This window comes from Ambystoma mexicanum, chromosome 5q (genome assembly GCF_040938575.1).
Source record: "Ambystoma mexicanum isolate Mex_15411 chromosome 5q, UKY_AmexF1_1, whole genome shotgun sequence".
NCBI classification, from domain to species: domain Eukaryota; kingdom Metazoa; phylum Chordata; class Amphibia; order Caudata; family Ambystomatidae; genus Ambystoma; species Ambystoma mexicanum.
This window is the reverse complement of record NC_090933.1, coordinates 1,269,068,500-1,269,080,810: the sequence shown is the minus strand read 5'-3', so window position 1 is coordinate 1,269,080,810 and position 12,311 is coordinate 1,269,068,500. Positions and strand designations below refer to the sequence as shown.

The window sequence follows — 12,311 nt, the reverse complement described above, 5'->3', positions numbered from 1 at the left end:
TAATGGAAGGAAAAAGCAGGACCAAATTCCATGTGGAAACATATTTGATATTTGAATGGTGGTTTGCCTAGTAGCTTTTCTGATACTTGAGAAATAACTTTGAGGTTTGCTTGGTAGAAAATGATGAAATCGTGTTTTATTTTGCAGGACAAAGATGACAAAAAGCTAATTTGCTTAATTGTTACATTTTCAGTTTGTACCATTGACAGTTTTAAAAAATGTTTTGTATTGTGTCATGGTTTAAATTAAGCCTTTCCCAAAACAATACAAACATTTTATTTCATATCAAGTATCTGCACTTTAGATTTCATAAAAAAGATTTCATTTGCATATTTCATAGATATACAAAGCATTTGTAAAATTCATTAATCATTTCATGAAAAAGGCATATCAGTGGCAAACGACAGTAAATCATGTCTTAATTTTAAAGTTACCCTAAGATTTTCTCAACTAAAACTATAGAAGCCTAGTTATAGATCCTAATGATAGCGTAAGGAAATTAAGATAATTAAAAAATCTCAGTGCAGCAATTATTTTTGATATCCATGAGCCAGAGAAGATATTTTACCAAAGCAAATCATTATCATAAAGCCTCAAGTTACACACACATGATCCAAAATACAATTGCCGACATTTAACGAGCTTTGAGCAAAAATATGTTTTAAAGATCCCAAACCTGCCAATTTCTTACAGAAACTGCACAAAGAGCCTGGAAGATCACTCTTATTTCTAATGTCTAGAATTCCATGTGTTAATACCAAATTGAACCCAAGACGCATAAACCGCTGCCTCCAAATCACATTAAGAAATTTCTTAAGGTATTGTGATAAGATCCCCCACTTGTTATGCTCATGGGACAGATCCTGATGCAGTTTATATTTACCTAATGATTTGCCAGTAGTCTGCCTCCCAGAGGTTTTCTGTAACCAAGTTTGGAGCATGAACTAACGATTGTTGAATGCACTCTACGCTTTTTAAAACCTCATTGCACTTAAAACACCAATTCTTTAAAAATACATTACATTTGCTCATATTCAAAGCTTTTAGTTCAACAAACAAGGAGTCACAGTGGGGGGATACTATTATCCTAAACAGTAACAAAGCACTCCGGGTTAATCTAGCTCTTAATGCTAGTAAGCGCAGCTCATAACTTTAACCGCCATAGGCAAGCTGTTGGGCATGCGTAAATTCCTCACCATAAAGGGGTTTCAAACGAATCCATTCTACCCAGAATATCGTATCCAGACCATACATTATTTATGGTATTGCTTTTGCATCATAATATTTAATAAGGGGTTCTATTGGCCTGTACTTTCCGCATCTTAGGTTCATTTATTTCAGGTTTTGCTCGTAAATAGGCAACCATAGCAGTTTTGTTTGGGCGACTGAAGATCGGTATGCCAAGGTATATACAATGATTTGTGACTTTGAGGCAAATTGTATCAACGCTCCATGAGAAGCTGATTGCTTTTGTTGTGTATGATAATCCCAATATCTTTGTGTTACTATTATTTATTTTTAGATCATTTGATTCTGCCTACACATTAAGTAGCCCTTCTAATAACCTCTGGAGGACATTTGATCAGCAGATGTCAGACTTTATCAGTTGTTGATAGCGTTTGGCTCTCCATTTGTTTTGGACCACAACTTCAATTGCTTTTGCTAGTTATTGATGGTGGGATTTGTAGTCCAAAGCATCCTGAGAGACAAAGGTTGCAGACCCCTGTCTTAGCTTCTTCGGAATACCCGTCTCTGATTCAGTGTATGCTCTGCTTTTGTCAGGTACCTAAAGGAGTTTGGCTTCACAATCCCAGAGCGGATGATCATAGTTGATGATATCAGAGTGAGGGGCACCGGCAGCACCGGGATCCGCTGTGAAACCAGAGTGACACCCAGTGGCAAGCCAGCTAAAGTAGAGACGGTAAGAAACAACAACCGTGCACACAGACTCCCTCTGTATGTCGTTTAATTCTCTTCTTATACATCAATATCTGCATCCTTACATTTCCAGTGGTTGCTTTCATGCATCTGTGTTTTCTGTCTTTCCTTAGTTATCCTTAAGTCTTCACTCTTTCCATCATTTTGTCTTTATTTGTGGTTAGTGTTTATGACAAGCCAGACAATTCAATGCCCATTTTTATAGAAGTCTTAATATTTCCAGCAATTTGGGAGTTTATGATTTACATGAAAAGAAGCATACAGTGTTGATTTACCACAGGATTACAAGTGGTGGTATGGTGGTGTTAGTCCCCATTTAGGGAGCCCATAGTACTCCATGTGGGATTTTTGGCGTAATTACCGAGTTGTAATTCCGCTGATTTAGTTATGCTGGAGCTGCATCTCGATGCTGGAGGTAAATCCTCCACCTTTCCTCCAAAAATAGCCAGATTTATCAGTCGGTAATTATGCTGGTGGTAATTCCACCAAAACATGTAATTTGTCAGGGCGGTAAAAATGGACGTTATACCATTACTGCCAGAAAGGTGAAGATAACTGAGTTACTGTCACTTTTTTACCACACTGGCGAACTCCGAATGAGCAACAAAGTAAATTATCCCAAAGAAAATTGCCATGTAGAAATCACAAAGAACCCATTCCATGACGCACACTTTGCCTTTTTAAGCACACAGGGAATACGCGTATGTTAGTGTACTGCCATGAATAAACCTCAACGGGAAGTATTGCTGTAGTGGATTGGGGAGCAAATTGCTGTGCATCAACTCTCCCATACACCTCACTTTCCCTACTGCTGCATCGCGCCATCCCTAATAATCCAATTAAACCTCTTTACACTTTAACTATGCTTGGGTGGTAGAAAGGAGACTTTACCTTTATACACCCATCAATCCTTAGATACTCATCCAGCCCTCGAGAAACTAGTTGAAGGCAATTGTCTGTTATAATTTTGCTTGGATAACCCTCTGTAACGAAGCCCCATGCTGGAGGACGAGAAGAGGGTCATGTGGACCAGGAGGCACCACATGCTCTGTGATGCCACCTCCCAGGTGCTTTTCCCCATTCCCATCCTCTGGTTCCGAACAGGTAATGGACCGCAAGAAGAGAAGAAACTCAGTGTTTGCTTGTAGATGTGGTTTGCAGACCCCAAGCAGGAGACAGAAACAAGAAGAGTGACATGCATGTGGTTGTGTCCCAGAGAGTGGGCTGGGAACTACGGAGCGGACCGTGTACTCTCATTTACCGACACTGAACAGGGAGAAAGGAGAGTGTTCACACACAACGGAGGGACCCATGGCTAAATTAGGCTGCCGCCATGACAGGACTGCCTTTTTCAATGATAGTGCCTCTATTTGTTTGTAATGGCAGCTCACTGAGTGGCAAGCCACCGATAAATTGTAATAAAGCAAGCAGCAGGAGAGGGGGTGGGGCAGGGCTGAGCCTAAGAGATGAATCTCCAAGTCCAAATAATAAATTGCACAGGTGTCTAGGGTCAAACCATTATAAAAGATTGGCTCACATTTTGGGAAAGTCAGGGAGTTTGGAGACGTAGTAGTGTCAGAGCGGAGTTCGAGTAGGAGAGTGAGAGCAGGAAAAAGGAGGCAACAGATGGAAAGAAAGGAACTGGAGGCTGGAAGGTCTAGGAGAAGGAGAACAGGAGACAAGAAGGAGAAGGATTGCTGGGGAGGAACAGAGCCAGTATCATTAGATCCAGAATGTGAATTGGGAGGAGAGCAGAAAGAAAAAGGTGGAAGACAGTGAGGGTGAGTGAGAAAATCTAGGAGTGGCCATGTCAAGGCAGCCAAAAGGAAGGGAGGTTTAATAGAGGTGCAAGGATGGACCAGTAAGACGTCATGATGGAAAAAATTCAAGGTACACAGGTTCAGATAGTTAATGCGGTCCTTTGCTGAAGACTGCTAGGTCCCAAGCCTAGAGACCACAGACAAGCCAGTAGATTAAGACAATACACTGGCTAAGTGGGAGCTGTACTGGGGATCCTGTGGGATAATCAAGCCCACCAACGATACTAAAGAGCAACAGAGAAAGGAATGGAGTGCTGGCGCCCCATCACCCCTGGTGGGGTGTTGAAATAATGATGGCCTAAAACTCCACCCGGGAGACATGGAGAAGACATTAGCAGTCATATACAACTGAGACGAACAGTCACTCTCCTATGAATCGGTTCCATGAACAGTAAACCACAAAGAACAGTGTGTGGCTTTGTTTTACTGGCTGTCTCTGAGCTACTTCTTCTGATCACTAACTGTTGTTGACCCTCACCTCAGGGTAACACGCCTGATAGAGAGTGGCACTCAGTTTTATTAATTAGCCCTGCACTTGCTCCACTCCCCTGGCTCTTGCTTTATTTTAAAAAAAAAGACATATTCAACCTTGGTTTCACTCTCACTCCTACCCTGGTGTGCGAATCACAATCAAACTGTTTGTTAACCGCTAAATTATATCTCTAGCCCTTTGGGGATCCTGCTTGCCATGACACCTCCCACCAAAACACATTTTCAAAGACCCTTATTGCAACTCCTATTGTCACTTCTGTCACTACTGCAGCTTCCGACCATTATAAAAACAAATCTGTGAGAACAATGATTGACCCAACTCTCTCACCTCTATCATTTATATGACCAAGGATGTGTAGGAGCACCCTTTCTCAGGGTGAAGGGGATAGTTGGGTTAAAGGAAATCTGCTTTCACTTGTATGGCAATCCATACACTCCCCCACCATTTTTAACTACTGCTTCTAGTCCTGGCAAGCAGTAATCGCAATGTAACCTCCCCTTTGCCAGCTGCAAAACTCTTCCTCACTCCTACTAGAGGAATCACCCGTCTATCCTGCAGAACATATTACCTTTTAACACCAAGCATAACATTTTGAACTTTATGATAAGATTAAAGCCATCATTGTTGTTTTACTCTACTGCCTATCCTTCTACGCCATAATTGCTCACTGTGCAGCAACACATTGTTCTTCAATGCACAGTCCTAACCATTCACACTGACAACTCCTCCCGTGATCCTCACACTCTGGACCGCATTTGGCCTCTACAGTCTTCCGGGAGAATACTTCAGCCACCAGTCTTACTCCCAGGTTGAAGGTCAACCACAAAATGCTCTTGAACCATGAGCAAAGTGACAGGGATCTTCCATCTTCTCCCTTCTCTTAATACATCATTTTGGGATCTTTGTCATCCGGTCTCAATATACCATGAGATCACCACAAAATCGTATATCTAATTTAATAACGGCCACATGCAACTGAGCGCCTCACTTGATGACTGAATCGGCAAAAGCAATCGTTTTCTGACTACCCTTTTGCATTTGCACGAGTGTAGTACATGTGTGAAAATGAGCCAAATAATATGGTGCCGGTGCACAGCCATTTCGGAAATTCACTCCCAGACCGCAGTGAAAGTCTACATCTCTGTGAGCTCAGTTAGGAGCCAGACATGACTTTTGCAGCAGTTGCAATATTTTGCGCAAAGTAGATGAGTTCACTATATAGGATAGTTTGCGTATTGTTCGCTCAAGAATGAGCCGAGTGACGAGCTGGGTTTTTCCACTGTCTGGATTTTTCCAGTCTTGCCTCCCATGCTTTCTTTCTGTCCTTCGGCCGGGGGAAGTCTGCAAGCTATGAGGGGTGGGGATTCATCCCCCTTAAGAAGAGAATGTCCCATTGAGGTGAAAGAGAATTGGAACCCTGGGTGTGGCACTCTTGCTGAGAGGGAGGACCACGTTAGTTGATCCATGATCTCTCTGCCTACCTGCCTCGGGACTGGGTAGTGTTGTTGTGGCTGAGATGAAGCTCTGTCCTACAACTGCTCCAACGGTGATGTATACTTTTTATGTTTGTTTTGTCTCATTTATTCATATGTAATCAATTGCATTTACTTTAAAGTTATATGTATGTTTATAAAGTGTGATAAAAGGGCATGTAAAGAGCCACTTATTTTCTAACTAATGGTCTAAGTGTATGTTATTGCCTATCTCCAAGAACTTTTAGTTTGTGTAATAGGGTGAGTAATTCTGAGGTCATTACACGTGTCTGAAGAGCAAAACGAGGATTGCCCGAGTACAGATTCACTATCATCCACTGTCACCACTATATTCCGACATCTGTCCACCCACATTCTCTGTTATTATCTCATGCATATGGTTAGCCAGAGACCACACTCCAACTTCTTCTGTTCTGTTTATTTCTGGTATACTAGACATAAAACATACAACACAATAAAATAAAACATGTTCCATACTCGACAATCAAATGGAAGTGACCCACAAGTTACTTCATTAATACATTACAATTTACACTCGACAAAATATTTAATAGAATCCATCCTAATGTGGTTTATAAAATCTATCATAAACCTGAAATTGACTTAGGACCTCATTACCAGTTACTCGATTACTGTTGATGCCACTTTGTCCTGTATGTTTACCATGGAGTACATGTTTTTGGAGGGGCGATGTTTATCCCCATTTATGGAGTCCACAGGACCCCATGGGGATTTTGGCGGAATTGCCTCTCACGTTAATGCTGCTGCAGTAATTCCTCTGATTTCCTTTTTTTACCTTAAAGTGATATGATATTATATGGCATTTATAATGAACCCGTGCACAAGTGGGGATTTAACATGATGCTTGAGGCAAATCCTCCACTTCAAGGTCAAAGCCGGGAGTTGGCAGTGCTATACAAACTGCGGTAAATCTGTTACCACCTAAAAACGTGGCAGTAATGAAATTACTGCCAGGTTCTTACCACACCACCAAAACTTGGAATGAGGCCTAAAATCCTTAAAATCTCCCAAATGTTTTTAATAAGATCGCTTCCAAATGTATTTATTTATTTATTGATTTATTGAGTATTAATAATGCGCTTATACACAATGGGCCTCATTACGAGTTTGAAGGTAGCCATGCCGTCATTAGCGGCATGGCTACCTCCAAACTCGTGTCCGGGTCCCGAAAAAAGGGAATTACCGGGCCATTCCGACTTTTGCGGGCCCGGTAATTCCCCTTTTCAGGACCCAGACCCAATATGTCCCCATTCCCATTTGAGCCCCCATAGGGCTCAATGGAAATGGGGAGGATGCTAACAATGGACCCGTTAATGACGGGTCCGTTGTTAGCATCCTGGTCTGCTCGCAGGTGCCGGACTGCATGTCTGGCCAGACCAGACGTGCATACCGCCACCCGTGAGCAAACTCGTAATGTGGCGGCCCGGTATGAACGGTGCCGGTACCTTACCGGCACCGTTCATACCACGGGCGCCAGGGTCGTAATGAGCCCCAATGTGTTTCAAGGCGCAACAAGACAAGAGGGAGGACAAAACAAAAATGATCCTACTAGGCCTTGTGACATTCGATACGTGCAAGAGCAGTAAGATAGGTGCAGGGGAGAGGGGAGGGGGGGAAGTGGCAGTCAGGGCAGAAGGACCCGTGAGGAAAAGCGAGTGCTAGGGGAGGCGAGGTGGACAGAGTTGGGGGAAAGCAGAGAGTGCAGGGGAAGGGAGGTCCTCAAGTTAAGTGCGATTTAAGGGGCTGGAAAGGCTATAAGGGTGCAGACCCAGCCAGGCAAGTACGAAGGGAGGGACCCGGAAAGGGAAAGTGCAGGTTGAGAGGGGGACGGTCTGGCAGACCAAGTGCAGGAATAGACTGTAATGGGGGGTCAGGGGGCGATGCCCTGAAGAATTCTGAAAGAACCAGGCAGCCAGTCAAGAAGCAGACCGGGACATTAGCAGAGCAGGGGGAGAGGGTAGGACGAAGAGAAAAGGAAGGTCTTGAGAAGCTTCTGTGACTTAAGGCTATCGGCTCGAGTCTGAGAGGGGCAGGGAGGCCATTCCAGAGGGAGGCACATGCAGAGGAGAGAGAGATCTACCCCCACTCTCTGCTTGGAAAACCTCTGATCTGCAGAGAGCTAGAGCTAGATGACAGAAGGGCTCTAGCAGGGAGGTATATAGGGAGAGAGAGTTGGATGTAGAGGGGTCCCAGGCCCCAGAAAGCCGTGTGGATGATGTAGATCAGTGATCCCCAACATGTAGCTCGGGAGCAGCATATTGCTCACACCACCCTAAAATGTTGCTCGCCAGTTGCTTTAGCTCATGGATTGGAGGCCAAGAAGGAGGTGCTGAAAGGATGAGACCTCAATAGCACTGTAGCTACGACGATGAGTTCTGGACTGTGCAAGCCAATGATAGCCAATGCACCTGCTGTCGATCCAGTTGGCTTATATTTCTAGATGCAAGATTTGAGTTTGTTGCCACCATGCAAATTATTTTTCAGAAAATGCCCCTACTCATTGCAGTGTCATAGTTAAAATGTTGTCATCTTCAGTTCTCCAGCATGGGGTCTGGCATGGATTCACATGCTCATGAATATTCCCCGTCGTCAGGCTGGGAATCCTCGGTAAAGAAAAAACCAGCATCAGTTTCGTTTCTGATCTGTCTTTCGTAGCAATAACCAATCACTGGTCTCTGCGTCATACTGACCACAGCCAATGACTGCCCTCTACCTAAGCACCGCCTCTGGCAGCCATCTTCAGATTTTTACCGCACGTTCATGTGTTGGGATCCTCGTGCTATTGCTCTCGAGCGTTAGTGCTATTTTTTTCACGTTTTTTCTCAAAAACTTCGTTTTTTCGGTCAAAAGAGGATCAAGCTCCACCGACTCTCCATCCGATCAACGGGGACCCGTGTCGGATTCGTCTGCGCCCCTCAAGGGTGAAGATTTCGTCGAGCTACGCTTTTGGAGGATTCCAGAAGTTTCTCAGGCCCGGACATGGCCCAGGAGAAGGGAAGCTCGACGCCCGGAAAGCTGTTCAGGATCTGCCCTGGATGCCAGCTGCAGAACGTCTTTAAGGAGGACGAACACTCCTTTTGTCTCTACTGCTTACATGAGGACAAGACGCACGTGGAGAAGGACTGTGCGTTTTGCGGCAACATGTCGGAGCGGACCATGAAGGACCGCCATCAAAGTCTCGCCAACTGGCTGGAAGGGAAGAGCCCGTCAGGCGAGAAGAAGAGGAAGAAATCCGAGCGGTCTTCTAAGACCTTTGAGGACGCCCCGGCGACGGGGGTCCAACACAAGGCCAAGCACCGCGAGTCAGCTGGCACCGGGAGCGCCGAACGGTCGGGCTCTACGGGCGCCAGGCAGGGCGCACCCTCCCCGGCACCTTCAGCCACGAGCCAACGCTCTGGGTCGGGTAAGAGGAAGGGCGAGCACCCGGCGAATCTCCTGGAGAGGCCCCGGTCGAGCTCGAAGGCCCCATCGGAGGGGGAGCGAGGCAGTGTCCCCCCCCTCAAGGATAAGGCGGTGAGCGCACCTAAGGTGGTGAAGGCCTTAATCCATCCGGCCAAGCCCTCTATCGATACAGTCGCGGCGGCCCTGGCTCAGCCTGTGGAGGCTACACCAGTGGTGGCGACCTCGGGGCTCAGAGTCTCCCTGCCACCTCGGAGGGAGTCCTCTTTTGTGCCCATCGATAGGACCCCCGTGAAACCCCCGGCGGGGAAGAAAAAGGGGGGGCAGGGCGTCGTCGTAGATTCGGCCTCAACCTCAGAGGAAGAGTTGATCGAGGTCTTAAGCCACGGCCTTGGCGTGGAAGAAGACCGGCCCGTCGGGATGGATCCCGACGCAGGTGACGACGACATTGCCGAGGGTACCGACGGGGCCCCTGATCGCCCGTCGGATTCCCCTCTGCCAGCGCCGCAAGACAACTCGGCGGCCATTTTGTTGGCTATACAGTCCTTATGTTCAGAGATAAGGACGAGACTACCTTTGCCGATGGAGGAACCTCTCCCGTCGGGGGATCCTGAACCGGGACCTTCTGGCGCTCCCCCGCACAAGAAAAGAAGGATTCACCCTCCACCTCCTTTTCAGCCGTCGCGCCCCGTCCAGCCCTCCTCCCCGTCCACCCGAGGGGATGATACGGGGACTGACACGGCAGCGACGGGTACGGAGAAGTACCGGGTCCCGGACGCGGCCCCCCTGTGCCTCTGGGCGCAGCCTAGCCCGGACTCCGTCGTCTCCGCGGCGGCCAGGAAGAAAGCGGGGGGGGGTGCGGCCTCCACATCGACTTCCCCACCGGACGGCGAGGGAAAGAAATTGGACGCTATGGGACGCAGGGTCGTCTCGTCGGCAGCGACGACGATTAAAGCGGCCAACGCCTTGGCTATCGTGGCCCGCTACGACAGCGAGCTATGGTACAAACTGGCTCCCCTGCTGGACTTCCTACCGGACGACAAGAGGGCGGATGCCCTGGAGATCCTACAGGAAGGCGAGGTGGCGTCGGACCACGCCATCACTATTGCGACGGACATCGCCGACACTGGGTTTCGCCAGTTGGGCAACGGCGTGTGCCTTAGGCGGCGTGGATGGCTCAAGGCTACGGACTTCCGTCAAGACGTACAGACCAGAGTCCTGGACATGCCGTTCGATGGGAACAACCTGTTTGGGAAAACAGTGGACGATTCCCTCCAGGCCATTAAAGCGGACACTGAGACGGCCCGGGCCCTTGGGGTTCTGCAGCAACGACGGATGCCCTTTCGGAGCAGCGGAGGCAAGGGTGCCTCCAAAGGTTCCGGCGGCGGTTTCTCCACCTACCGTCAAGCGGCCCGCTCGTCGTCTCAGGAGGCCAACAGAGGACGAGGCAAGTCCGGCGGACCCCGCCGTCGTCGCCAAGGAGGTCAAGGCGGCAAAGCCTTGTCGAAACAGGATTGAACCGGCCGTGGGGTCGGGCCCCCACCGAAGCACCCCGGTGGGAGGCCGGCTGGCGAGCTTCGTCAGCGTGTGGGAGTCCATCTCCACCGACCGTTGGGTGCTGGACGCCTTAGCCCGGGGACACGCGCTCGAGTTTCAAAGAAGGTGCCCGCGCGTCCCCCCCGTGGCCAGGAAAGAGCTTCACGTCCCTCAGCTTCTCCTGGAGGTAAAGGCGATGCTCAGGAAGGGCGTCATCGAACTCGTCCCAAAGAGGCTTCGGGGCTCCGGAGTTTACTCAAGATACTTCCTCGTGAAGAAGAAGACGGGAGGATGGCGCCCCATCCTAGACCTGCGACGTCTGAACAAATTCATCAAGGCGCAGAAGTTCCGGATGGTCACCCTCCAGCACGTCCTGGGTCAGCTGGAGGAAGGAGACTTCCTGTCGTCGTTGGATTTGGAGGATGCCTACTTCCATATTCCCATCCTAAAGGGGCACCGAAAATTCCTCAGGTTTGTGGTCCAAGGGCGTCACTACCAGTTCAAAGCCCTCCCCTTCGGACTACGGTCGGCACCCAGGGTATTTACCAAGTGCCTTGCACCGGTGGCGGCGCAGCTGCGCCGCGAGGGGATCCACGTCTACCCCTACCTGGACGACTGGCTCATCCGAGCCAAGACGAGGGAGCTCGCCGTGGAGCACACGGCGAGGACCGTCCAACTTCTCACGGACCTGGGATTCTCCGTGAACTACGCCAAGTCCCACCTGGTACCCGCGCAAAACGCACTGTTTCTGGGAGCGAAGCTCGACACAGTGTCCCTTCTGGCCTCCCCGTCGGAGGAAAGGACCAGGTCCATCCTGGGCAAGGTACAGCGGATGTTGGTTTCCGACACGGCCAAGGTGAGGTCCATCAAGTCCCTCCTCGGAATGATGTCTTCTTGCATCTTCCTCATTCCCATGTGCAGGCTCCGGATGCGCCCGTTGCAGGAGTTCCTGGACGCACGCTGGATCCAAACGACGGGCGGCTTCGAGGAAAGAATCACTCTCGACGAGAGTTTCCGCCGAGCGGTCCGGTGGTGGGGCACCCGCGCGCATCTGACGGCGGGCATGGACTTCCAGACCCCAGACCACCAGGAGACAGTGACCACGGATGCCTCCCTGGAAGGGTGGGGAGCGCACACCGAAAATCTGCACGCGAGAGGCCTTTGGCTCCCGACGGAGAAGTCCCTCCATATCAACGTCCTGGAGCTCCGTGCAGTGTTCTGGGCCCTCAGGTCCTTCCTTCCGTCCCTCAAGGGCAAGGTGGTGAGGATCTTCACCGACAACACCACCACCATGTTTTACATCAGGAAACAGGGCGGAACCAGGTCCCCAGCACTGTCCAAGGAGGCGCAGGACCTGTGGCATTGGGCCGTCGCCCAAAGGATGTTTCTGGTGCCGTTTCATCTGGCAGGGATAAAAAACACCATCGCCGACTCACTCAGCAGGGAGCTGCGCTCGTGCCACGAGTGGGAACTACGGCAGGATCTAGTGGATCGCCTCTTCCGACGGTGGGGCAGACCCCAGATCGACCTGTTCGCGACGGCGACGAACTCCAAGTGCCGGAGGTTCGCCAGCAGGTTTCCCCAGGTGAGGAGCATGGGCGATGCTTTCTC

General features: G+C 49.1%; 1 protein-coding gene across 4 annotated transcripts in view; it reads left to right on the top strand.

The window, feature by feature from the left end:
- The window catches only part of OPLAH (5-oxoprolinase, ATP-hydrolysing), a 664,980-nt gene that overhangs the window by 363,204 nt on the left and 289,465 nt on the right, over positions 1–12,311 (top strand). For all 4 annotated transcript variants that reach the window (XM_069621803.1, XM_069621805.1, XM_069621802.1 and 1 more), the window contains one exon: positions 1,783–1,921. In XM_069621803.1, coding sequence (XP_069477904.1) covers positions 1,783–1,921 — 139 coding nt within the window. The remainder of the gene's footprint in view (positions 1–1,782; positions 1,922–12,311) is intronic.